Source organism: Convolutriloba macropyga, chromosome 10, assembly GCF_964194025.1.
Source record: "Convolutriloba macropyga chromosome 10, txConMacr16.3, whole genome shotgun sequence".
Taxonomy (NCBI): Eukaryota; Metazoa; Xenacoelomorpha; order Acoela; family Convolutidae; genus Convolutriloba; species Convolutriloba macropyga.
The window spans coordinates 14,385,505-14,412,777 of record NC_134477.1 but is presented as its reverse complement, the minus strand read 5'-3'; the positions used below and the strand labels follow the sequence as shown (position 1 = coordinate 14,412,777).

The 27,273-nt window shown below is 35.1% G+C and overlaps 1 protein-coding gene across 1 annotated transcript in view; it reads left to right on the top strand.

Moving 5' to 3' along the window:
- Nucleotides 1-18,759, top strand: part of LOC142347932 (multifunctional protein CAD-like) — a 155,846-nt gene extending 137,087 nt beyond the window's left edge. The window contains exons 29-33 of the mRNA XM_075399097.1: nucleotides 157-351; nucleotides 3,865-4,029; nucleotides 4,629-4,730; nucleotides 4,986-5,080; nucleotides 17,592-18,759. Of these exons, the coding sequence (XP_075255212.1) occupies nucleotides 157-351; nucleotides 3,865-4,029; nucleotides 4,629-4,730; nucleotides 4,986-5,080; nucleotides 17,592-17,709 (675 nt within the window). The 3' untranslated portion in view covers nucleotides 17,710-18,759. The remainder of the gene's footprint in view (nucleotides 1-156; nucleotides 352-3,864; nucleotides 4,030-4,628; nucleotides 4,731-4,985; nucleotides 5,081-17,591) is intronic.
- The last annotated feature ends 8,514 nt before the right edge of the window (nucleotides 18,760-27,273 follow it).

Below are 27,273 nucleotides of genomic sequence, written 5' to 3'. Positions count from 1 at the left end.
TTATTAGAAGATTCTCGTAGGGTATAGTGATCCTTGAAGATCTTTAGTACTAAAGTATTCTTTGTTGTTAGCCAGGCAGTTCTTTAGTTCTGGGCAACTTGACAAATAACAGCTTATTTTTCTTAGAAGAAGTATTTATTGGCTCCTATTTATTAGGTTAGCGTGATGAGTGGATACGCTGATGTGGTTGTGATGCGGCACCCGGAGGTCAATGCAGTCACCCACTCCTCGAAGTTCTCCCGAGGCAGACCAGTGATCAATGCAGGTGATGGCACCGGCGAGCATCCCACCCAGGCACTGCTTGATGTGTTCACCATAAGGGAGGAAGTGGGAACTGTGAACGGATTGGTTGTAAGTTTGTCAAAAAACGTGAATTCTGTAATATTTTTATAGCTGCGAAGCTGTTAGGCTGTGTGGAGCGATATTGCGGTGCTCTTGGTTTTTTTTACAATTCAAATAATTTGAATTGTATTGGGGCGCTGTCTTTTTTAATAGCCGAACAGCGATAGCTGGGGCTATTATTGGCCTTCTCTTGGTTTTTTACAATTCAAAGAATTTGAATTGTATTGGGGCGCTGTCTTTTTAAGATCTGTTCACACATTTTCATGATTTTTGAAGTCAAATTGGAGTAGTGATTTTGGTCACGCCGAAACAGGAAATGGAGCGAAAAAGCGAGTGGTTTTGCGGCGTGAATTTTTTTCTCTCTAATTTTAAAGTAGAGTGCGAAAATGGTGTTTGAACAAAAATTCGGTTTCTCGGTAGTGGTTTTTTGTTCACATGCGGCAATTTCACTCTGATTTTTTACTGTTTTTTCGAATTTTTGGATCGAATTTTTTTCTAAATGGGTTTCCCAATCCATTCACAGCTCATTCTAGGCCTAGTTTTTTGTTTGAATTAAATTTTCGTTTCTCGCTAGTGGTTTTTTGACATTGATTTTTTGTTTTTTTTTTCTAATTTTTTGATCTGATTGTTTAAAATGGTTTTCTCAATTCACTCATAGTCCATTCTACGTCTAGGTTTTCTGTTTAGTCAATGAAAATTCTTTGAATTGTACGTCAGGACTTTTCCTGCTATGTTTTTTTATTTCGTCGTCATGATTTTTGTTACGACCATATGACGTCACAGCCACTTTTTGTTCATTCGTTCATGCAATTTCAACTGAATTGCATGTGTGACGTCATTTTTCGCTCTTAGTGGAGCGAGTTTTTTGTTCATGCGCGTGATTAAATTTTTGGTCACACTTGACTTACCTCACTCTCAAAAATGACTTCCTAACTTTAAAATTGACTTTTATTTACTTTAATGAAAGAGATAAGGTGAAATGGGTGTGTGTCCTTTCAAATGAAGGTTATTTGAGATCAGCTAATAGAGGCAGCAGTAACTTATACAGATTTTTACTCAAAATATAACAGATCAGCCTTCTGTCTTTTTTACTGTTTTTTTTAGACTGCCGATCTACGAATCTATTGCGGCTGTTTTCTGGCAATCTGCCAGCTATGTTTTAAAATCTGTTCACTCTTCACACATTTCTATGATTTTTGAAGTCAAATTGGAGTAGTGATTTTGGTCACGCCGAAACAGGAAGTGGAGCGAAAACGCGAGTGGTTTTGCGGCGTGAAATTTTTTGCTCTAATTTTGAAGTAGAGTGAGAAAACGGTCTTTGAACAAAAGTTCGCTTTCTCGCTAGTGGTTCGTTGTTCACGGCTATGTTATTAATTGCTCTCAAACGAAGTTTGTAGCAATTATATTAGTCCTGTTGGTCTTTTTTTTATGCGATTTTTCGCTTGACCAATTTTTCGTCTGACGCTTTTGACTTTTCGTCCTCAAAAACGGGATAAACAGGTAGCGCCCAGCGGGCATTAAGTGCTCTTAGAGCCTTTTAGCTCTGTTTCAGCTCAAACAGTTTTGGAGTCTTATACTTATGGTGTAAACAGCGGTTCTTAGAGGTTGAAGACCCCCCCCCCCCCACCCCCCCCCACTGCTGACCCCCCCCCCGCTATTGCCCCCCCACCGCCCTGTTGCCCCCACCCCCCACCCTACTGTCGCCACCCCCATCGGCACCCCCGTGCACCCTCCCCCACCCGTGGCTAGCTACTGACGAACAACCGCTAGCTAAAAACGCAAATTTATACTAATTTTCACAATTTTTTTCAAGATTTTTGAAAATTTTTGTCAGTTTTTCAAGTTTTTTCAGCCCTAGCAGCCCTAGGTGTCAAGGAATCCACTCTAGGATTTGATAATAGGTTATTGAATAGTTTCTAGTGGTAATAGAATGGTTTCAACAGTTCAACACTGCGAATTTTTTGCATTTTTTTGATAAATTTTGCAAATTTTTTCAATGTTTTTGAAAGTTTTTGTCGTTTTTTAGGTTTATCCAGCCTCAAGAGCCAAGGAACTTCCTCGAGGGTTTAATAATAGGTTACTATTTAGTTTCTAGAAGTAATGGAATCATTTTCAAGATTTAAACATCACGAATTTTAGCATTTTTTTGACAAAAATTGCTATATTTTTTAAAAATTTTTTGACATATATTTTCATTATTCAAGGTTTTTCAGCCTCAGGGTTCAGACAACCTCCTGAAGGGTTTGATAAAACGTTGCTGCATAGTTTCTAGTGGTAATAGAATGTTTTTCAACATTTGAACATCACGATTTTTAGCAATTGTTGGATAAAACTTGAATTTTTTTTTCAAATTTTTCAAAATTTGTCATTATCTAAGTTCTTCCAGCCCCAAGAAACCTCGTATGGGCTTTGATAATAGGTTACTGAACAATTTTTATTGCGATAGAATAGTTTTAAACTTTTTAATATCACAAATTTCATCGATTTTCTAATAAAACTTATGATTTTTTCAATTTTTTTTTGAAATTTTTGTCATTTTATTTGCAGTTTTTGAGTCCTTTTTTGAGTTTAACGATTAATACTGGCCAACGAAGCTTTTTAAGTCTTGCAGATGGGTTACATGACAACAATCCAGAGGCAAAAAATGTTCTTTGAACATTTTTGTCACTGCGAAATGTGGAAAGTTTTCTTCTGAATTTTGCACTTTCAGTTTTTTATATGATTTAGTTACTAACAAGGCTAGAATCTCATTGAAAAAATTTCTAGCTCTCTCTCTTTCTCTGTGTGTGTGTGTGTGTGTGTTGGTTGGCGTTTCTTTCCTTCTCTTTCTCGCTCACGTTTTACCTCGCACTCTCTCTCTCTCTCTCTCTCTCTCTCTGTCCTTAACTCTTTTGTTGACTTCAGCGGCTGTTATGTGGCGTGATAATATCGTCTATTACCCTAGCCTCACGCCTCTTCAATCAAGCGAAAGCTAACCTCACTAAACAGTGGCTAGGTGCTGACAACCGACCGCCGGTCGTTTGAGAGCAATTCGCCCGACGTTAGTCGGTTATGTTAATAAATTTTTTGTATTGCAAACAAACATTGAGAACATGAAAGGCACGAGAACTCTGCTGCTTATACAACTTCCAACTCGGTGGTCATTTCAAGACTTGCTCTCGCTTTTAAACTACCCTGAAAACATCATTTTAGTCAAATATTAGACCGGAATTATAGATGGACAACCAATACTTGCCAACGTATTAATTCAAAACAAGGTCTTATGAGCATGCTACGGAACTCTGTTTGAGTCGAGGAGTTTCTATGATCATTTTCCACGGAAAACGTGCTGCAATTTTTGTCAGTGCGTCTGGTTTATCACATCTGATAGCGAATCTGGGTCAACCAGTAGATCTGGAAACTATAGAAACTAAATAATTGATTAACTGAGTGGAGAGATTTTAACTGCGATAGTTTGGATCCGTGCTGAGGATTTCATGTTTTTATGCAACAGTTAGTTTACTCTTCATTGACTTTGATTAGATAACGATGGTTGGTGACCTTAAACATGGACGAACAGTGCACTCGCTGGCTAAACTATTGTGTTGCTACAACAATGTTACCCTCAGATACGTCAGTCCCAACAACCTTAGAATGCCGCAGGCTGTCCTTGAGTACGTGCAGCAACACGCACCAGGATTGGCACAGGTGTGTTATTAGAGTATACACTCTAGTAAGTAAGTTATCATAAGATGGAGCTTGAAATCATAGCTCATTATAAGAGAGCATAATAAGACTCGCAATGTGGACCAGTTGGCTCAGTGGAGAGCACAGGAGAGCTCAGTGGTTGCAATCAATAAAGAGATGATGTGGACGCAACACAGAAGGTCCCAAACTTAACTCTCACTATAATGGTGATGACAAAGAATCAACATAACGAGCAAAGAGTTGCTCTAATATATATTTTATCATCAATTATGAAAAGTTTGGTGTAGAAAAATAGCTCCAATCGCTCGGGTTCTGGTGACCGAAAAAGTCGAGCACGGATTTGTGATATTTCTGAGAACGCAATGACATACAAAAAAGCCTGTTTTGAAAAACTACGCTGGCTAAGCAAGTGTTTAGTGACTAAACTGCAACCGCGAAGAATTTAGAAGAGCATTTAAATCATAGTCTGCAGGTAGCTGACTTCAAATTTTAATTGAATCTTAATATTGTTCTCAGAAATCACAGTGACCATAATTGCTGACTTGGAATCATTCAAGAGGCTAAATGGATAAAGTCGATGAAATATAGATTGCTTTTAGGTGGAACTAGGATCACTTGAGGAGGCAATAGCAGACACTGATGTGTTATACATGACCAGAATCCAGAAAGAGAGATTCGAAGACCAACAGGAGTACCTCAAGGTACCCTATTATTCTAATAAACGTTACTCACAATCTTAGAAATATGCGGCTGAAATTTCACGTATTTCTACATAGCTGTCAAGTTCAAATTTCCGACAATTTAATTGTTGAGCAATGCACAGACTTCGTTATCTGATTGAGATTGTGGTTTTTTCTTTGTACGTTGCCTTTTTAGAACAAGTCAAAATGCGTGAATTCTAGTGATTCAATCAATTCAATTAAATTATAGTGTTAATTTGTATTGTGGTTGTTTAGAGTTGCAATTTGTTCCGACTGACCCCTCAGCTAATGACTCGTGCCAAAGAGAAAATGATTGTGATGCATCCTCTTCCACGATTGGAAGAAATCAGGTAATTTGCGGCATCTTATTTTACCAATTGCTCTCAAACGAAGCTGTAGTCAAGGATTGGGCCCTGTTGAGCTTCTTTATACGTTTTTTTGCTTGATCAATTTTTCACCTGATCAAATGGAATTTTCGTGCTCAAAAACGTGATTTTCGAATTGTATAGGGGTTGCCTTTTTCTTTAATTTCTCCGGCGTTATTGTTCCTTTTATAATAAAAAACGAATGTTATTGGACTGCAATGATTTCACATTATTGCTTAGGTCTTGACAGATACCATTCACGTGCAAATGAGGCCGAATGAACACTTAAATATTCAGTTATTGAAGCGCGTTGTCTATATGGCTTCTACCCTGTGTTTGAGTAAATTTGTTTTTGGAATTTGAGTTCTTTATTTGCTGTTATTTTGTAGTTTTATGAGTCTCAATAATGAGAGGTCTAATAGGAGTCTAAGGAGCTACAAGCAAATCTATTTGGTGTTTCATATAAAATCGTATCGTTTTTGTCTTCCAAAAATTTTTGTTTTTAAAAAAAATGGTGGATTTTTGAGCTTCTGTTGCCTTTTTTTAAATATGTCAAATTGTAGCTTATTCTCAGAGGTCGCTTTTTTCTAGTAAATTAAAATTTTGCGACTGCGTTGTTTTGTTTAAACAAATGTTTTTCTGGCTTTGGGTTTTCAATTTCTCGGTTTTTGCACGTTTCCCTTTTTAAGGTTTTCCTCCTGTGCATTATTACATTATTGACTGATGGCATATCACAGTAGTTGCTTTAAAATTGTGCAATTGAACATATATAAACAATTCACATTTTTTCTATTGGAGTAAGGTTTAAATTTTAAACCAAATAGTGGCTTCGTGATTAAATAGTGGCTTCGTGATTAAAGGAATGGTTTTCTAGCTTTGGTTTTAAAAGCATTCTTAAAAGTTTCGTGATTTTGGAATAATTGATCATATTTGAGTTCGTTTTTTGGTTTCTGGTAACATCAGCATACTGAAACCAGGTTCCATCGACGTTGAATGCCCGCCCAAATATAAAAAGTAATTTTTGAATAATTATTAGTTGATGATTTTCATAACGCAGTTCTCGATAAATTCCTGCGGAGTTATAAATGGACCTGTTTATTGATTTCAATTGATAACTAATGGTTTTCTTGACTTCGAAATTGATTGTGTTCAAAAAATAGAATAGTTTTTTAAGCTCGTTATTTTTTTTGTCTACATGCTCCCTGAACTCATTTAGGACAAGTCTCAGATCTTTAGTGAATCAAAGTTTAATTTGTTTAATTTTGGAATTTTGGATTTATGTGATGCTGTTTTGACCTTTAAAGTGTTTTTAAGAAAAACCATTTTTAAGACAAAATAGTGTTTGTTTTTGTTTTCTTATGTCTGTTTTTTGGCATCGTCGCGTGGTCTCGTTAATGGTATATCTCGTCGGACCTCTGAAGCGGCATTGTTCACTTTCTATAATGGTTTGATTTTATAGCATTTTATGTAATTCTTACCCAATTTATTTTCAAAAAAAATGAAAAAATTTCCAAATAATTTGTTTCGATAAACGTATCCTTTGAGTGTTCATTAAGCTGACAAAGAGGATGAGCGGGTTCGGAACATTATGCGCAAACTCACATTGACGAGCCTCCTTGTTTTTACTTAATAATAGCTCTAGAACAAGGTTTGTTGCGTTTTCTGTAGCGGCAAAGCTGTAAGCTGAGCGTTGCTAAATTGCAGTAATCCTTGTTAATAACAGAAGTCATCATCTTACCGGCTATTGTAGGGGCCTTTTTTATTACAATCCAAGAATTGGATTGTATTGGTGCTCTGTCTTTTTTTTTATTTTTGTAAGATGTTTTCACATCTTTTCATTACTTTGAGCTTTCAAAACGGGATAAACAGGTAACGCTCAGCGGGCATCAAGTTTCATTAGAGGCCCTTAGCCACGTTTAGTTGTCCTTCAAGTGTTTAGAGTGTTGAAGCTACTGGGAAGGCCGTAATTCAAGGTTATAAGGTCATTTTTAGGAGTTTTTGAGCCCAAAATGTTGCAAATTTTTGCATTTTTTCGTCATTTTTCCAATTTTTTGTTGGACCAGTCTGAAATTGAGCTTTGTAAAGCTTCATAATGGTGTTTGGCGTGAGGTAATTACGTTTTATGGCCATTTTAAGAGCTATATATTTTGGTACTCAAAACGTAAACGCGCAAGTTTATACAATTTCTTAACAAATTTTTCAAGGTTTTTGGCAATTTTTGTCATTTTTGAGGTTTTTCAGCCCCTGGTGTCAAGAATCCTCCTCATGTTTATAATAATAGGTTATTGCATAATTTCTAGTGGTAGTGGAGTGGTTTTCAACATTTTTACATCACAAATTTTAGCAGTTTTTTGATAGAAATTTTTTCAAGTTTTTGAAAATTCTTCTCAATTTTTGGGTTTCTCTAACCTCAATGGCCAAAGCATCTCCTCTAGGTTTTGATAATAGTTTACTGCATAGTTTTATTTGTAATGTGGAATGTGTTTTAAGATTTTAGTATTTAGAATTTAACGATTTAAAAGAAAAATTGCATTTTTTTTTAAATTTCTGTAAAATTTGGTATTTTTTCTCACTGGTCAGGGAACCTCCTATAAGGTTTGCAAGTATGTTGCTGCATAGTTTCTAGTGGCAATAAAATGGTTGTCAATTTTTTAATATCACAAATTTTAGCAGGTTTTTAAAATAAAACTTGCAATTTTTCAAGTTTTTTTTAAAAAATGTATTGAAAATTTTTGTTTTTCCTTCACCAGGGCCCAGGAACCTCCTCCAGAGTTTGATAATAAGTTACTGCATAGCTTATAGAGGTGATGGAATGGTTATCAACGCATTAATAACACGAATATCAGCAATATCTTGATAAAATTATTTTTTTCAATTCTCTGAAAATTATTATCATGTTGCAATTTTGTGGACCTTTTTGAGCCAGTGAAGCTATTCAAGGCTTGGAGTAGTGATAATGGATAGTCTCCGGAGACAATGAAAGGGTTCTGAAGATTATAATATCACGTTTTTAGCAAGATTTTATGAAAATTTTATTTTCTTTTAAATGTTTAGAATTCTTTGTCATTTCTGAGTTTAACGACCTTTACTGTCCCACGAAGCTTTTCTAAGTCTTGCAGATGTGTTACATGACAGAATTTCAGACATAAAAAATTGGTTTTTAACTTTTTTCCAGCGATATTTAGAACCTTTCTTTAAATTTTGCTTTTCTCAGTTTTTTGAAGCATTTGTCATATCTCTCGAGTTTATCTACCTTTGGTGGCAAAATAATCTCTTTCAAAGCTTGTGCGTGAACTAATGATAATTTTTAATTGTGTCATTTATGGCCTTCAGGTTAAAAGCTTCAAGAGTTTTAGCATTGATTATTTTTTTTGTTTAGTTTGTTTGATTCTTTTGGGCTCTCAACTTTTGAGATTTTATCTTTATGGTTGGGATTGTTCAATTGATCTGCTGATCAGGTACATTAGGTCTGTTTGTCATTCATTTTTTGGATTGTATTTCAGGACTTGTCCTGCTATGTTTTTTTTTCGTTGAATGAAAAATCAGTTTGCTTTACCGTAAGTCGCAGATTGTTTAATATATTGCGTGAAATCTTTTTGACTCTAGGCTAGTTTTTTCCTTCGCTCATTCTGCTCAAAGTGCTTTAAAATAGCAGTTGCTCAGCAAAGCAATCTAAAGGGAACAGCATCAATATGGAGAAACGAAATCAAAATAAAAACGGGATGAACCCATAAAGCCCAATTTTGGATGCCAGCTACTTAAACTTGGTTCTTATAAGTCTTAGTTAACATCTCTTATGCGTTTTGGCATCGATTATAGACCCTGTATCCTATCATAAAGAAATAGGATTATGCCTAACTACGGAATCCAATCAAAATAAATCGCTTTTTCAAAATTTCTATCATTGTTTCTCTGTTCCTTTAGTGTTATGGGAATCAATGGCGGTTATTTTCCGGCAATCTGCCAAATACGTTTGATGTCAGTTTGAAAAACTTTGATTCCCTTTAGCCTAGTTCGCAAAATAAAAAAAAACACGAGTTGACCAAATGACAGAAACCTCTAGGTAAAGAGTAAATGAGAAATTGGTTAGGTCTCACTGGGTTCTGTTGATTGAACAATAAAGAGCTTCGGCTCCGATATCTGCACTTCGATTGCTATTCTTCACCAAGCAGTGCAACTCCCACCCAAATACCAAGACAAGGTAAGTAAGGATATAAAACTGGACGGAAAAACACTGTTCTTTAAGTTCAATCAAATTTCTCTTGATGCTGGTTGATTCACATATCATTAGCTTAACCACGCACGTGCATTTAAATATAATGCATTGGTGGACCCATTATTCGTAGCAGGATTCAAAAGTTGATGCCGCACGTGTTAAATCTTGAAAGAGACAGTAGTGGTTTTGTTCATACCTGTTTTTATAGCTGCGAAGCTGTAAGCTGAGCGTAGCTATATTGCGGTGCTCTTGGTTTTTTTTGTTTCGTCGTCTGACGCTTTATTTTCGTTTTACATTTGTTCTAGAACATTCTGTCTCGTCACTGCTTAAATGGCTTTTTCGCGCTTGATTTCACGCTTTCTGCGTGACCTAAATTGCGGTTATTCAGAAACAGAATCTGTTCCTAAAACAAATTTGATTGTAAGAAAACAGATCGTATGGTCCGACAGCCGAGTGGTTAAGGCGACTGGCTGTTAATCCGGAGATCGCCGGTTTGAGACGCGACAGGGAAACTTTTTTTGCACCCAAAAAGAACCTCCTTTGAAATAAACTTGTAAGTTTTATAGGCGGCGGCGATAACTATTATCAACTCACTTCTGTATCTTTTTCCATCGCAGCTATTTCGCAGCTATTCCGGCAATCTTTTTAAAGTAAGCGAGAAAAGTAGGGGTGTGAAAATTTTACCCTATGCTAGCAACATTTTTTTCCTGGTGCGGATTTTTCAAAGCCGCTCATTGGTTTTAACTGCAACTTTGTCAGCCAACGGGATTTTTATCGACTATATTAAGTTACCATTTTTAATAGCCGCGTCCTCAATTCTAGGCGGCTATTATAGCGCTCCTAATTTTTTTTTTACAATTCAAAGAATTTGAATTGTATTGGGGCGCTGTCTTTTTTACGACTCGAAGAGGAGTATTGGAGAAGTCCTTTTTTTAAATTGCTCTTGAACGTAGTTCATAGCAATTATTGTAAACGTGTGTGTGTCTTTTTTATGCAAAATTTTCGCTTGACAATTTTGACTTTTCGAGTGACTTTTGCGCCCTTGACTTTTTGCATTTCGCGTGATCTAAAATTCCCTCTCAATCACAATTTCAAGCAGCTGAACTCAATTGGCGGCAATTTATTACTAAAAGTCAAATGAAAAGTGCGCCGAAACTGGTGTCATTTTTTACTTTAAATCATAATAGTGGTATATGTTAATCTCTAATGTGGTTATTTGAAGCCCACTATAGAACTTCTTAGTCCCATTTAGGCTCCCCAGACTGAAGCAGGCTGCTATTGATTAGAGCTCCCACTCGTCGTTCGAGAGCAATTCTTCCGACGGTTAATCGGTTATGTTTTTGAAAATTTTTTGATCTGATTTTTTTCTAAATGGTTTTTCCAATCCATTCATAGTTCATAATAGGCCTAGTGTTTTGTTTGAACCAAATTTCTCTTTATCGCTAGTGGGTTTTTGTTCACATGCGGCATTTTACATTGAGTTTGAGTTTTTAATTGCTCTTGAACGAAGTTCATAGCAATTATTAAAAACGTATGTCTTTTTTATGCAAAATTGTCGCTTGACGGTTTTGATTTTTCGAGGGACTTTTATGCCCTTGACTTTTTGCGTTTCGCGTGATCTAAAATTCTCTCTCAATCACAATTTCAAGCAGCTGAACTCAATTGGCGGCAATTTAATACTAAAAGTCAAATGAAAAGTGCGCCAAAACTGGTGTCTGTTTTTTACTTTAAATGTTAATAGTGGTATATGTTAACCTCTAATGTGGTTATTTGGAGCCCACTATTGAACCTCTTCGTCCCATTTAGGCTTCCCCTCCTTCCCTCCTGCCCCCACCCCCCCCCCCCCCCCGACTGAAGCAGGCTGCAATTGATTAGAGCTTCCACTAGTCGTTCAAGAGCAATTCTTCCGACGTTTAGTCGGTTATGTTTTAATCAATTTTATTGGAGTGATTTTTGAAGCGGGAAATGAAACGCGTGAAAAAATATGGAGTGATTTTGGCGCTGAACAAAAGTGAAGAGCGGAGCGAAAAGAGAGTGGTTTTTGTTCATACCGCTGTTTTTGAGAGAGCGAGAAATTGATGTGTGAAAAAATTTTCTCTAAGCGAGCGAATTTTTTTGTTCACGTGCGGCATTTTAATGCAGTTTTTAATTATTTTGGTTAAGAGGTTTGGCTATGATTTTGTTTTAATTTTAGGCTGGTTTCGGTAGTGGTTTGAGGGTTTCTGGAAATTAATATAAATTTTATGATAATTCGGAGGTTTTTAATGTATTTTGCTGATTTTCGGGCTAATTTTTGCGTTTTTTGACGATTATTTTGTTTTACTGGCTCAAACGGGTATTGGAGAAACCCCCTCTCATTGAGTAAATTTATGGTAACAATTGATCACAGTTTTGTGGGTAAGAATCATTTTTTTGTTGAGAAATATGACAAAAAAATGGCGAAAATTTGAGCTATTATTCTTAACTTTTTGCAGTTTTTCGTTTTTTTTTTCTGTTTTTAGCTAAGTTTTTTTACCTATTATGACTTGCCTATTGTTTTGCGAGCATCTGGATACACTATTGTCTGAAGGGAATTTTTCTTTGGATTTATATGTTTTTGAAATATTAAAAAATTTAGTAACTTTTTCCAGTTTTTCAGTTAAAGTTGTTTTTAGAGCTTTTTTATCGTAATTTTAGCCAAAAGTATTTTTTCAAAATTCACATAAGTGGTTTTTGTAAGTACTAGTTGTTTTGATAGAGTTATTTTGGCACAGATTTTTTATCATATTTTAACAGATTTGATTTTGTTTTTACTTTTTTGTTTCATGAATTTGTTTCAAGATAATAATAAATTAGTGAAGGCACGTTTTTCTGATGAGTTGTTGGATGGCGTTTAAATGGATTTTCACTCCGAGTCGTTTCCGGAATTCTTCCGGCTGTTTTTTGTAAGATCTGTTCACACATTTTCATGATTTTTGAAGTCAAATTGGAGTAGTGATTTTGGTCACGCCGAAACAGGAAATGAAGCGAAAAAGCGAGTGGTTTCGCAGCGTGAATTTTTTTTGCTCTGATTTTAAAGTAGAGTGAGAAAAAGGTGTTTGAATTCGGTTTCTCGGTAGTGGTTTTTTGTTCACATGCGGCAATTTCACTCTGATTTTTACAGTTTTTTCGATTTTTTGGATCGGATTTTTTTCTAAATGGTTTTCCCAATCCATTCACAGCTCATTCTTGACCTAGTTTTTTTGTTTGAATTAAATTTTCATTTCTTGCTAGTGTTTTCTTTTGTTCAAATGCGGCATTCTGACATTTATTTTTTGTTTTTTCTCATTTTTTTGATCCGATTTTTTTTAAAAAATGGTTTTCTCAATTCAATCATAGTCCATTCTAGGTCTAGTTTTTCTGTTTAGTCAATGAAAAATCTTTGAATTGTACGTCAGGATTTGTCCTGCTTTGTTTTTTTTACTTCGTCTAACAGATTTTTGTTTCGTCTTACCGTGACTTCTTGGAATTGACTTTTTCAATGACTTACCTCACTCAAAAAATGTCTTCTGAGCTCACTTATGAAACTTATATTTTATGAACCTTTACTTATTAAAGGTCAATAGTGTGACCTAAGTAGTGCCAAACATTTGCCCTAATTCTTGAATATTAGAGTCTTGAATTTTTGATTTCGAATAATAATTTTGGGATCTTTTCCGTTTGTGCCCCCCCCCAAATATTGCACGTGCATCTTATAGAGCTTACGTGTCTCATAAAAATTACAGTCCTAAGGTGACCCAAAAAGTCTAGTGATCTATTAAAGGACTGGTGGTCGATCTGTCTATTTTATTTCTATAGTTGTTTCAATTCATGTAACGCCACGAGCATCTGTTGCTCTATTTTCCGGAAATCTGCCGGCTATGTTCGTGACCTGCTCGGCATTGTCGAGCAGTTTATTAGAAAATCTAGGGTCTTTCCCAATATAGCTGCCCATGAAACTTTAGCCCTCATGATGGTAATTTTACCATAATTGTGGGGGGTATAGATATTATTATCTAATAGGTATTATCTGACTACAAAGCTGGTGTGGGCTAAAATGTGAAATTTCTCTAGTCATTCTGTAAAATCAACTTATTTAGCTGGTATCCTTTTTTCACTTTTTATTTAACGCCCTATGAGTTTACCCCCATTTTTTTACCTTTCTATCTTTCCACCCCTTTTTTAATCTTTTGTGAAATTAGAGCTATTAAATCCGTAGAACAATCATTTGGCCTAACATGGGATTAAGTTATTTGCTTAATTGTGACAAAAATGCCTGCAGTGACGGGTGCTAATTGGGTGAATGAAAATGATGGACGGGGTAAGTGATATGGGGCTGCGATATGAGGGGCAAAATGAATCGGTGTAAAAAAGGTAGAACGATTTAGCTGCCGTTGCCTAGTTGGCCAAAGTTACCAACAAATTTTTCGATTGTAATTAATAGCCGCCCTCATCTTCTCAGCCGGCTATTATAGCGCTCCTTTTTACAATTCAAAGAATTTGAATTGTATTGGTGCGCTGTGTTTTTTTTTTTTTTTAAGATGTGTTCACACGTTTTTCAATGACTTTGATCTTTCGAAACGGGATAAACAGGTAAAGCCCAGCGGGCATTAAGTTTCATTAGAGGCCCAAAGTGGGCTTTATTAGTCCTTCAAGTGCGTATAGTGGTGCAGCTGCTGGGATGACCTTAATTAAAGGTTAAAAGGTCATTTTTAGAGTTTTTCGGCTCAAAATGGTGCAATTTTTCGTGTTTTTTGTGATTTTTTTTGAGATTTTTGTTTGATTAATCTAAGGTTGAAGTTTTTAAAAGCTGATGAAGGCCTTTTGCGAGACAAAATTGCTTGTTATGACCATTTTATGAGCTATATGTCGTGGTACTACAAACACAAACACACAAAATGAAACTAATTTTTGCAATTTTTTTCAGGTTTTTCGAAAATTTTTGTCATTTTTTGAGTTTTTAGCCCTAGGTGTCACGAAACCTCCTCTGGGGTTTGATAAAGGGATGGATGATAGGTTACTGCACAGTTTCTAGTGGTAATGGAACGGTTGTCAACTTTTTGACATCATGAATTTTAGCATTTTTTGACAAAAGTTGCAAATTTTTCATGTTTTTTGACATATTTATTGTCATCCTTCAAGTTGTTTGAGTCCCAGGGGCAAGAAACCCATATTAGGGGTTGGATAACAAGTTACTGAAAAATTTTTAGATGCCATGGAATAGGTTTAATCTTTTGAATATCACAAATTTTAGCAATTTTTTTGAACAAATTTGCATTTTTTTCAGGTTTTTGAAAATTTTCATCAATTTGTCAGTTTTTCCAGTTTCAGGGAGTAGGCAACCTCCGTTGAAGTTTGTTAATAGGGAACTGCAGAGTTTCTAGTAACAATGGAACGCTTTTTAACTTTTTAATGTCTCGAATTTTAGCATTTTTTTGATAAGACCTGCAATTTTTTTAATGTTTTCTAAAGTTTTTGTCAGTTTTTGATATTCGTCCATTCTCAAGTGCAAGAAAACTTATTCCACGTTTTGATGAAAAGTTTGTGCACGGGTTTTAGTTTCAATGGATTTGTTTTCAACAATTTAACCTTTCGACTTTTAGAAATTGTTTGCTAGAATTTGCAATTTTTTCAAGTTTTTTTTTAAAATATTTGTATTTTATTTATTTTTTCTTGCCTCAGTTGCCAGGTAAACGCATCCAGGGTTCGACAATATTTTATTAAATAGTTGCTAGGTGGGCAATTGAATGGCTTTCAACATTTTAATAGAAGAAATTTCTATTTTGAAATTTGAAATTTTTTCTAAAATTTATTGCCTATCGATCTATGAGCCAATGATTTTTTAATGCTTGGAATTGGGTTACTGGATAGTCTCTAGAGACACAGAAATGATTTGAAGATATTTATATCACAAATTTCAGCAACATTTTCTTATAACTTGCAATTGATTTCTTTTTCTTAAATTTTTTGGTCATTTTCAAGTTAATCGATCTTCAAGGGCCAATGAACATTTTTCAGGTATTGCAGATATAATACTGGACCGATTTCAGAAACAAAAATTGGTTTTGAAAATGTTTTTGTATAGGTGTTTTTAAAGGGAAAAAGTTTTGCCTTAGGTTTAAAAGCTTCAACAGTTTTAGCAATGAGTTTGTTTTTGTTTAGTTTTGACTCTTTTAGTTTCTCAATTCTTTGGTGATTTTTGTGTTCTGGCTGGCATTGTTCAAGTGATCTGCAGATCAGGTAGAGTGCGTCTGAGTTTTTCATTCAATTCTTTGAATTGTATTTGAGGACTTGTCCTGCTATGTTTTTTACTTCGTCGAATAAAAAAATGTTTCGCTTTACCTCATTTTGCCGCCTTTTCAACATTTTGCGTGAAATCATTTCGACTTCTCTAGGCTAGTTTCTCTTCTCTCATTCTGCTAAAAGTGATTTTGAACATCAGTTGCTCAGCAAAGCAATTCAAAATGAACAGAGTTAGTACAAAAATGGATGTCAGAAATAGAAACGGGATAAACCCATAAAGCCCAATTTTAGATGCCCGCTATTTGAACGTCGTTCCTATAAGTCTTATTTACCATCTCTAATGCTTATTGTTATTGATAGTAGCCCCTGTAGCCTCTCTCTAAGAAACAGAAGTATGTTCAACTACAAAATGCCATCAAAATAAATCGGACTTAAAAAAATGTTTTTGTACAAAAATCTTTTTTTTTCAATATCTTCTGTTATTTCAATCCCAATCATGCTTATTGGAATCAACGGCGGCTATTTTCCGGCAATCTGCCGGGTATGTTTTCATCTTGAGAAAAAAGATGACACCCCTGAGGGCATCAAGCTTTACCTTAGTTCACAGCTTGTTCAACATTTTGCTTGAAATCTTTTTGACTTGTCGGGTCTTTCCCATTATAGCCCGCCATGAAATTATAGCCCCCCTTTATGGTATAATTACCATATTGGGGGGGGGGGCTATAGGTTATCTTACCACTAAGCTGGGGGGCTATAATGGGAAAGACCCGACTTCTCTATGGTAGTTTGATTCTTCGTTTCTTCTGCTCAAAGTGCTTTTGAACGGCAGTTGCGCAGCTCAGAAACCTAAAATGCAATGTCGCGGGTGGAAACGGAACAAACCCATAAAGCTCAATGAGAAGTGAATTTGAACAATTCATTAATTTAGCGCTGTGTCTGTTTTTACACTCTCAGCCCGTCATTTTCGCAGCATTCCAGCAATATTGGGACTATTGTTAATTGCTCTCAAACGAAGTTTGTAGCAATTATATTAGTCCTGTCGGTCTTTTTTTATGCGATTTTTCGCTTGACCGATTTTTTATCCGACGTTTTGTCCCAAATACGGTATAAACAGCTAGCGCAGGCATTAAGTGCTCTTAGAGCCTTTCAGCTCAAACTGTTTTGGAGACTTCTTCTTATGGTGGGAACGGCGGTTGTTAGAGGTTGATTTTGATGTTTTTAATATCTTGAATTTTAGCAAGATTTTGTAAAAATTTGCTATTGTTTTTAAAATTTTTGAATATTTTTGTCCTTTTCGGAGTTTAACGATAATTACTGGCCAACGAAGCTTTTCAAGTCTTGCATATGGGTTACGTGACATAACTCCAGAGACAAAAGGTAGTTTCACTGCGAACATTTTCACTGTGAAATCTGAAAGCTTTTCTTTTAAATTTTGCAATATTTTGCAAAATTTTAAAATATCAGTTTGTTTGATTTATTTACTAACAAGGATAGAAAACTAAAAGTTGAAGAGTCGAATCAAGCTAAAGCTAGCCTCACTAACCCGTGGCTAGCTACTGACGAAGCCAACAGCTCACCGGTCGTTTGAGAGCAATTCATCTGACGTTAGTCGGTTATGTTTTTTTATTGTCGGTCTCATTTGCAATTTTCCCTGCTACCAAATTGTTGAATCATTTTTCTCACTTTTTTGATATTTTGCGTTTTAAGTTGCTATCATTCAGAGTTTTAAGCCGTTTTACATAATTAGTGTTAGTTTAGTACAAAGTCAGATGGGAAGCGCGCTTAAATTTTAAGGAAATTAGCTGTAATGAAAACATTTGAAGCCCCCTTATGTAATCCCCGATGATGAAACAGTTTTTAATCCTCTCTTCCGCCTGTTGTTTGAGAGCAATTGGTCCAACATAAGGCGGCTATGTTTCAAATAAATTCAATTTTGAAGCTCACACGAGTAGTTGTACCGAAATTGGTCAGCAACTTTGTTAAGAGCTCACCATTCGACGTCTCACTAGACAATATGCCGAAAAGTTTCTTTTATTTCAGCACTGAAGTAGATGCAGATCCAAGGGCTGTCTATTTCCGCCAATCGGAGTTCGGAATGTATGTTAGAATGGCCTTACTCACTATGCTCATTAGCAATCGACTCGCAACCTTCAAATGAACCAACTCAAATCTATCTACACCTTTGCTAAATTAAAAGAAGAAACTTGATACAATGAGCCCGAATGATGGATAATTTGCCCAACTTTTCATTTGAGAACAAGAACCCAAAGGCGCAAAAATAGAGCAGGCAACGTGGCTGAACATCAACCTTCTCTATTAAAACTATGAAGACTAAGTTTACAACTGCAATCGAAGCCTAAAATAATCGAAAGTGAATCTATAAAGCTGCATCGGGAGAAAATCAGGGCATAAATTTCTTGCCATTGACTCGTATTATTTTTCAAACTTTTCAAAAGTGTCAATTTCAGTGCTTCCATTTTTTACGAACAGCAGCTTTGTGCTGCGGAAGCAAGTGAGCTTTGTTTCCAAAAAATTTCGCCATTCATTATTTTTCTATCTCAAGTTTAAAGTACTAAACTGAAGATTTAACTTATTTTTCTTGATCATTTTTAAAATAAGAAACAAGTGAACTTTGAACTATGGATCAGAACTGAATTTTGAACTAAATTCGTCGTTTCTTTTGTGAAATAGTTTCTGATTTTCATATAATTTGAGCTTGCAATGAACTTTGACCTCTAACGATGTAACTCCAAAAGTGCAATTACCTCAAACGACACCCATCGATGTCAATCAATAACCTAAGGTCACAATCGAACTAGTTTTAACTTTGTCATCAAAGTATGAAATATACTAATTTGTCCTCTGCTGTTATTATAGATATACATCCTTTGTAACTGTATGTTAAATCTGTTAATTAAATATCTTCAGATTTTGAATGTCATCAAGCCATTATAATCTGTTTGAGTTGTGATGTTGTTACAAGTTACTAATTGCATATCAATTATTTGACTTTTGATATGAAATGTGAATGTGGTGTATTTCACATGCCTTATTTTCTCGGGTTCTTCAATCTTTATTTGATGAATGTTTGATGATGATTTTAAGTGTGACATGATTTATAATACCGTTGAACACTACATGTTTTCATTTGATTGATGGTAACTGTTCCTGTCCTGTATGAACAGTTAAGGAAGCTTACTGAATAGAAACTACTAATTATTACATAATCAAGTGACTAATTATTACATAATCAATATTTTTAATGAAATTTGTTAAGTTAAACAGATTCAATCAACTTTAAATGAGTTCAAAGGAAAATTGTAATTTGCTGCTTAGAGGAAGGAACAGTTCCATTATTGTTTGTTTGTTTTAACCTAATTTGTCTTATGAATCTATGTACCTAAAACTGCTTGTTCGAAAAAAGTGGTGCTAGATTTGAGCTGGCGTTGATAAGTGTTGATTTGGTGTTCGATAGTACCCTCAGTTGTTGATCACCAAACTAAGTAACCGAGGGAACGAGTGTTTGTTTTGAAGCTGGTTTTCGAAATAAACGTTGAAAAATATCTGTTTTCTACGTCTTCTTCCATAGTTTGACGGTTAGTTTAGGATGCGGTGTAATTGTGTATATATTTTTCCCACGTGCAGCAATTTTAAAAAGCTCTTCGTATGTTCTAATATTTCTTCAAAAAAGCATCTGATGGTTTTCAAATGCTCTGACGTTATTTGTCTTCATGAAATACATATATTTTTTGGATTTTGCCGTTGTTAATAGCCGCGTCCTCGTTTCCAGGCGGCTATTATAGCGCTCCTATTTTTTTACAATTCAAAAAATTTGAATTGTATTGGGGCGCTGTTCACACATTTTTCAATGACTTTGATCTTTCAAAACGGGATAAACAGGTAAAGCTCAGCGGGCATTAAGTTTCATTAGAGGGCCAAAGTGAGATTCAGTAGTCCTGCAAGTGCTTACAGTGGTGCAGCTGCTGGGATGGCCTTAATTAAAGGTTAAAAGGTCATTTTTTGGAGTGTTTTGAGACTTTCTTTATTTTTTAATAGCCGCCCTCATCTTCTCAGCCGGCTATTATTGCGCTCGTATTTTTTTTTACTTCGTCAAACTTTTTTCGCTTTACCATTTTGCCGCTTCTTCGACATTTTGCGTGAAATCTTTTTGACTTCTCTAGGCTAGTTTCTCTCTTCTCTCATTCTGCTAAAAGTGAATTTGAACATCAGTTGCTAAGCAAAGCAATTCAAAATGAACAGAGTCGGTATAAAAAATTGAAGTCAGAAATTGAAACGGGATAAACCCATAAAGCCCAATTTTAGATGCCCGCTATTTCAACGTCGTTCCTATAAGTCTTAGTTACCATCTCTTATGCTTATTGGTGTTGATAGTAGCCCCTCTCTAAGAAACAGAAGTATGTTCAACTACGAAATGCCATCAAAATAAATCGGACTTAAAAATATTTTTGTACAAAAATCTTTTTTTTTCAATATATTCTATTCGTTCAATCCCAATCATGCTTATTGGAATCAACGGCGGCTATTTTCCGGCAATCTGCCGGGTATGTTTTTGTTTGCCTTACGTTGAAGTTTTTGAAAAATGCTGAGGGCTTTTTACGAGACAAAATAACTTGTTATGACCTTTTTATGAGCTATATGTTTTGGTACTACAAAGACGAACATGCAAAACGATACTAATTTTTGCAATTTTCAAGTTTTTTGAAAATGTTTGTCATTTTTTGAAGTTCTCCAGCTTCAGGGGCCAGGAAATGTCCTTTGTGATTTGACAATAGAGCACTGCATGGTTTCTAGTTATAATAGACTGGTTTTCAACATTTTAATGTCTCGAAATTTGGCATTTTTTATATTAAATTTGCAATTTTTTCAAGATTTCCTAAACTTTTTGTCAATTTTTGATAATTGTCCATTCTCAAGTGCGAGGAAATCTATTCCACTGTCTGATTAAAAAATACTGCATGGTTGTTGGCTTCAATGGATTCGTTATCAACAATTTAGCTTTTCGAATTTTTTGATGAAATTTGCAATTTTTTCAAGTTTTTTCGAAGCATGTCTTATATTCAGTTTTTTTTACCTCAATGGACAGTTCACCTCATCAAGGGATTGATAATATGTTATTAGATAGCTGCTTGGGGCCAATTGAACGGTTTCAACAGTTTAATAAAACCAATTTCTCATTTTTGAAATTTGAGATTTTTCCTAAAAGTTATTGCATATCGATCTTTGAGGCAATTAATTTTTTAATGCTTGGAATTGGGTTAATGAATAGCCTCTAGAGACACAAAATGATTCTGAAGATATTAATATCACAATTTTCAGCAGAAATGTATTAAATTTTGAAATTAATCTCACCCTGACTTCTTGGAATTGACTTTTTCAATGACTTGCCTCACTAAAAAAAATTACTTCTGCACTCACTTATGGAACTTTAATTTTTATGATTTTTTACTTGTTAAAGGTCAATAGTGTGCATCTAAGTAGTGCGAAACATATATGCCCTAATTCTTGATTAATAGAGTCTTGATTATTTGATTTCAAATGTTAATTTTGGGATCTTCTCGGTTTGTGCCCCCGTACGTTATGCGCCCCCAGTTACAGAGCACGTGCCATTACATAGTAAGTCATTATGTAAAAAATATTGCACATGCACCTGAGGGATGCAAAAAATATGCGCCCACTAAGCTGAGGGGGCACAGACTGAAAAGATCCTAATTTTGAAAAGCCCTATTAGGGCTTTCTCCTTATAGAGCTTGTGTCTCATAAAAATGACAGTCCGAAGCTAACCCAAACAGTCTAGTGGTCTATTAAAGGACTGGTGGTCGATCTGTCTATTTTATTTCTATAGTAATTTAAAATCATGTAACGCCACAAGCGTCTATCGCGGCTATTTTCCGGCAATCTGCCGGCTATGTTTCTTTTTGTTGTTTTGTTATTTAGTTTAATCAATTGGTCTATTGAAATTTATTAAATTTTATTTTATTTTCTGATTCGAGTTAAAATTAATTTTTCTAACGACATATGCATTAACAGTTTTTAAAAACATTTTGGCGATGTTTTCCATTTTTGCTGTTTTTTAATCTGGCCTGAGTCGAATTTAAATTAAAGTATCATGTCAAACAGTTTCCACTATTTTGACACCCTTTTCATTCAAAAAAATATTAGTTTTTAATAGCCGCCGTCAGCCTCTCAAACCACTATTATTTAGGCGCCCTCCTTTTTTTAAATTCGTTTTACCTTTTGATCACGTTTTTCGTTTTAGATAAAATACGACTTTCACATTTAACGTACCTCACTCACTGTTTTAACTGAATGGTTTTAAAGTCCATTCACTCAATGAATTACGCAAGATAGTGAATACAGTCAAGGTTAAACGAGATAAATCGAAAGAGACGGGATAAACGGATAAAGCCCGATCATTGTCATTGCGAATTAGGTTATCAAACTTCAATAGAGTGTTTGCCAGCGGACATTGGTTTTAGGCTGAATTAAGTTTAGAAGCTGAATTAAGTATAGTTTTAGAATCCAACCGAAACTGCACGCCGAATAAGAACACTTTTTGACACTGAAAAAAAGAGGCAAAGAATCTGGTCAATTTATCTTTTTTTTTTTCTGTTTCAATATCGATGTGCATCAATATTGTCAATGGCGTCTACATTCCGGCAATCTGCCGGCTATGTTTCGGCTTTTCACATTTTTAGTTGTCTTTTATTATTATTTAGCTTAATCTAATTAACTATAGTACCTAATGGCTTTATTATCAGTCATTTTTGATATCATTTAGTGTTTTTTAATTTGCAGGTCTTCACAGTTTTGAAACAATTTGTTCTCGAAATTTTTTCAATTTGTTTTTGGATTGTGACCGCTATTGCAATTTTTTTGTCCTTTTGGTTATTCGTGTTAAAAACAGGTCTTATTTGCTTACCTGTTAGGCATATTTGAATTTTTATGATGGTTAAGGTTTACAAACAATAATTAAATTGGCTTCGAAATCATTGTTTTTCTACTACTATTGACGTTTTGATTATTACTCGCTTTTAATATTATTTTGTTGGGTGTTTCTCCAATTGTTTTTATTTTAAAATTGACAATTTTTTTATTGATAAATAGTTCAATAGATGTTGAAGATTTTGGATGTTGTCCTTTTAGTATGTCTACAGTGGTTGTCATAAGAATTTGGTTGTTGCTGTGAAAACTGCCATTGTGTCAAAATATTTTGAGGTTGAAGTTTTTGGGCTCAATAACTTAAGCAACACTCTTCAGATTATTTTTGTAAGAAATGAATTGAATTTTTTCTTTTTTTAATTTTTTTTGTGTTTTGTTTACTTACGTCGGTGTTGTGGTATTTGCTTTTATTCAGAGGAAGCTGTTTTTTAGGGAAGCTGATTTCATCGTCTTTGGTTGCTTGAATTCTTTGAATTGTAATTCGGGAGGGGTCCAGCTAAGACAGGTTATCAATGTTATCGACCATATGATGCCAGTCTGCTTTTTGTTCAATCGTGACTGCATTTTCAACTGAAATGCAAGCGTGACGTCATTTTTCAATCTAAGTGAAGCGAGTTGTTCATTCGTGTGAATTAGTTTTTGGTCACACGTGACTTCTCTCAAAAATGACTTCCCCAAGCTGAAATTGATTTTTTTTTACTTTGATTCAAAGAGATAAGATCAAGTGACCCTATGTGACTCTAATTGAAGAGTGTATAAGGGTAACCATTACAAGCTACAATAAGTCATACATACTCTTAATTGAAATTCGCGTCTCTAATTTCAATGAAAGGAACAATGATGTTTGATCTGACCTTGTCTATTATTATGAGACTGCAGATCTACTATGGTATCGCGGCTGATTTCTGGCAACCTCCCAGCTACGTTTTTAAGATCTGTTCACACATTTTCATGATTTTTGAAGTTAATTTGAAGTGATGATTTTGGTCACGCGAACGGGAACTGGAGCAAAAAAGCGAGTGACTATGTGACGTGATATTTTTTGACTCCAATTTTGAGTGCAAAATTCGTGTTCGACTCGAAGTAAAGTGCAAAATTGGAATTCGAACAAAAAATTGCTTGTGGTTTGATCGAATGCAGTCATTTGACTCGAATTTTTGCTGCATTTCGAATTTTCAGATCGTTTTCTATTCTAAATGATTTTACCAGTACCTTCACGGTCCATTCTGGTTCTAGTTTTGTTTTGTAAAGAAAAAACTTGAATTGTTTCAGGACTTGTCCTGCAATATTTTTTAGTAAAATGTTTTCACACATTTTTGAAGGACTTTGATATTTCAAGGCAGGATAAAAAGGGGAGGCCCAGTGGGCAATAACTTTGGTTAAATTTCCAAAGCTCGCTTTGGTAGTCCTATAAGTGCTTAAAATGTTGCAGCAGCTGGGAATTTTGAACATATCAACTGATAAAATATTACTGGAAGAATTGATATTTACAAAAAAAATGGTTACGAGTTTACGTAATGAAAACTTGAATAATAACAAGAGGGTTTTATACCTAGGTTTGTGCGTTGCATCGAGAGTTCCAACAATAAATGGCAATGACATATTAGTACAACAAAAGAAATGTAAAGACCGAAAATCGAACATAAGTTTTTAATTCGTAATGCATTGAAGACAAAACAATTACTGAGAAATGTCAAACGCATTTTTTATATTGTTCATTTCCCTAAATTTTTGCAGAAACCACAAAAAAATAAGTGGTCAAAAAATTGGAAAGCATGAGATTTTCATGTTCAGCGTTTTGAAGATTTTTATGATACAGATGGAACGAATGATTCACTTGATTAGAATGTAAATTAAACCTCACCTTTGTGAGTTTTCTTTCAAGTACGGCTATTGACAAATTTATTTCCTGATTTAAAATTTTTTGAGTTATTTGCAAATGACGATTTAAAATCTTTTTCAGCCAAAGAAGCAAAGTTCATCGAAAAGAGCTAGAAAGTTTTTACATTGATGCACCCAATATTAGAACAAAAATTTTTCGTTTTTGAAGAATGTATTAACTTCTGAGAATTTTTTATTCATCTTAGAAAAAAATTCATAATTTCCCGAAGTGTTTAAACAAATCTTTGAACTTTTTTGAATAGAAAATTAAAATAAGGCTTTTAACAGGCGTCAAATTGCAAAACTTTTGAAAAAAAAAGGTAACAGGTTGCTTCTCGCTGCTTAATTTTGGTTTTCTTGTATTATTTTTGAATCTTCTTTGGAATTTTAACCATTTGAATATTTTTCAAATGAGCGCAGGTTTGTCTGTTTAAGGACAATTTATTAATGCTGCAAGAAAAACTTTCTCAAAAAGTGTAGCGAAAATAGAAATTCAAGTACTTAAATGAACATTTTTGAATTAAAATGAGCCTAAAATGAGGAAACTCTCCTAATAAAAATGAATTAACACAATTATTTGTACTGATGTCAATTATTCAGCTGATGATATTTTTTTCAGAAAGGGATAAGCACTCCTAAATCGGATCGATTGCAAATTTACTCCTAATTCTAGACACAAGAGAGCTGGGTTTTAGACTGAAGCAGGCTGCAGTTCTTTAGAGCTCTCACTAGTCGTTCGAGAGCTATTCTTCCGACGTTTAGTTGGTTATGGTTTTTTTGCTGACCTAAGACAGCTAATTTAGAAAAATTGACGGCTTATTCGATTTACAAAATTTGACCAAATCATAAATGAGAATTGATGAGTTACGCAATTTTAGAATGTTTGAAATCAAAGTGTTTGTTATAACACTTTCCAAATGTTTTATGCACGCTAAGTGTGAGGCAAAAACTGCTTTCAACCGTTTTGAAGAGAGTTCAATTGTTAATCGCATTATCTTTTGCGACTTGAGGGAAAGCGTAGTTTGCATAAGTTGGCACAGCTTTCATCCCAAAAAGCGTTGTGTGTATTTACTTGTAGACATCCACTTACCAATCAAGATATTCTACCCAGAGACATTGTAAGAGCCTGTTGACCACGACGGGAAAATTGTTTGAAAACAATTGATTTTATAACAGCAGAAAGCGCTAACTTTTGAGCGCTACAGCTGATCCTGATTAACGTTTGCCTCGGTGGGGGGGGGGGGGGGGGGGGACTCATTGAACTTTGTGGCTGCCTTGCACAAATATCTGAATACTTTGAGATCGGTAAGATTGACGACAAATTGCTATGGTAAACACCGTTGAAGCTTACCTCCTGTTTTTGCAGCTCAAATCTCTGGACTTTACAAAAGAAATCAAGCTTTAAAATGGTGTCTTTAATTACTTAATCACATTGTCCAGTTTTTGGGGCGTTTGTCTAGAGACTTGGATTGCGTCACGGCTGTGTTCAATTTTCTACGCTAATTCACGTTACCTGATTGCCAGAAAAGACCAACTTCATTTCGCTCTCGAGTTTTCTTTTACTTCATTGTCTCTATAGATTGTTCCTTGCTTGCATTTTGAGTTATTGGTGAAATCGAGTTTCAATTTTTAGGGAATAGATATCCTCCTGGGCCGAGGTTTCACCCTTAATCCACCCTTAATTATCGGGGATTAGGGTGTAATGCGTATTCCACTCCTATTTATCGGGAAAAGAATGCAAGAGTGCAGTTTTAAACAATTACATTGTATTTACACTCTTTTCTCCACTCCTTTTTACACTCTTCGCAAAGAGTGTAATTTAGGGTGGACTGATAGAAAATTGCACTCTTACACAATTACCATTTAACCAAAATTGAAATGAGTAATGATAGTATCAGTTGGGGCAAGGGATAACGCACAAAGTGAATGTAACATGTTCGAGTGAGGGAAGATTGGGGATCAATCCTCAGTACCTCCTTCCACTTCGATTTGAAATTATCAGACCTTTGTCGAGACTATAGTGCGCTTATGATCAGACCCAAGTTCAGACCATTGTCCAGACTATAAACAGACTATCATCAGTATGAGTATATGCCTTGTTCAAATTAGCGCCGAGAGATGCCAGTTGCGTTTGGTCTGCAAAATTCATGGCAGATAACAACCCAAGCTTGATAATCAAATTGTGAATTAATTTCCATTTGGGTTATTGCAGCTTTGGTTTTGCAGTGAGGCTGATTATATGGTATTTCATTTTTTGCTGTATACTGGAACCAGTCAAGCTGGAAGACAAAACCAGTCACGTTTTTCTCCTGAAAACTCAACTAAATTTGCTTTTGGTAGTCTTCATTTTTCGCCTTTTATTGCTGTCGGGTATATTAAATGGGGAATGATTTGGCTCACTACAGTTTGATTGCAGTTCTCTCAAGGTCTGTTGCGAGAGATCCGCTTTGGACTCTGAATCGAATGTTTTGCGCAGATATCCGGAAGTTCCCTGTTACTGAACTGTCGCTTTAGATAACTGCATAGGTTTGCTGTTGATCCGTAACTCTTATCAACCTCTGCGTCCGCCGATCGTATGGACCTCTCCAACTTGATCAGTGGTAGCTGAAAAGACGGATCCATCTGGATGTAATAGAGAAGAGACTTTCGGGCACGAGCTGAATTCTTTTACACTTTCGTCAGAGAAGGCGTTATGTTGTGGGTCAAAAGCTATATTGGGAGTCAAAAGACGACCGTAGGCAAAATCGTGGAAAAGTGTTTTTTAAGCAGTCTCATGTCTTTCCTAGATTGCTACCATACCCCACACCTTTCATTTCGTCCATAATTAGTTTAGTTGCTGTAGGTTTTCCTAGCGTGCTCAAACTGTGAATGTATTCTCTGT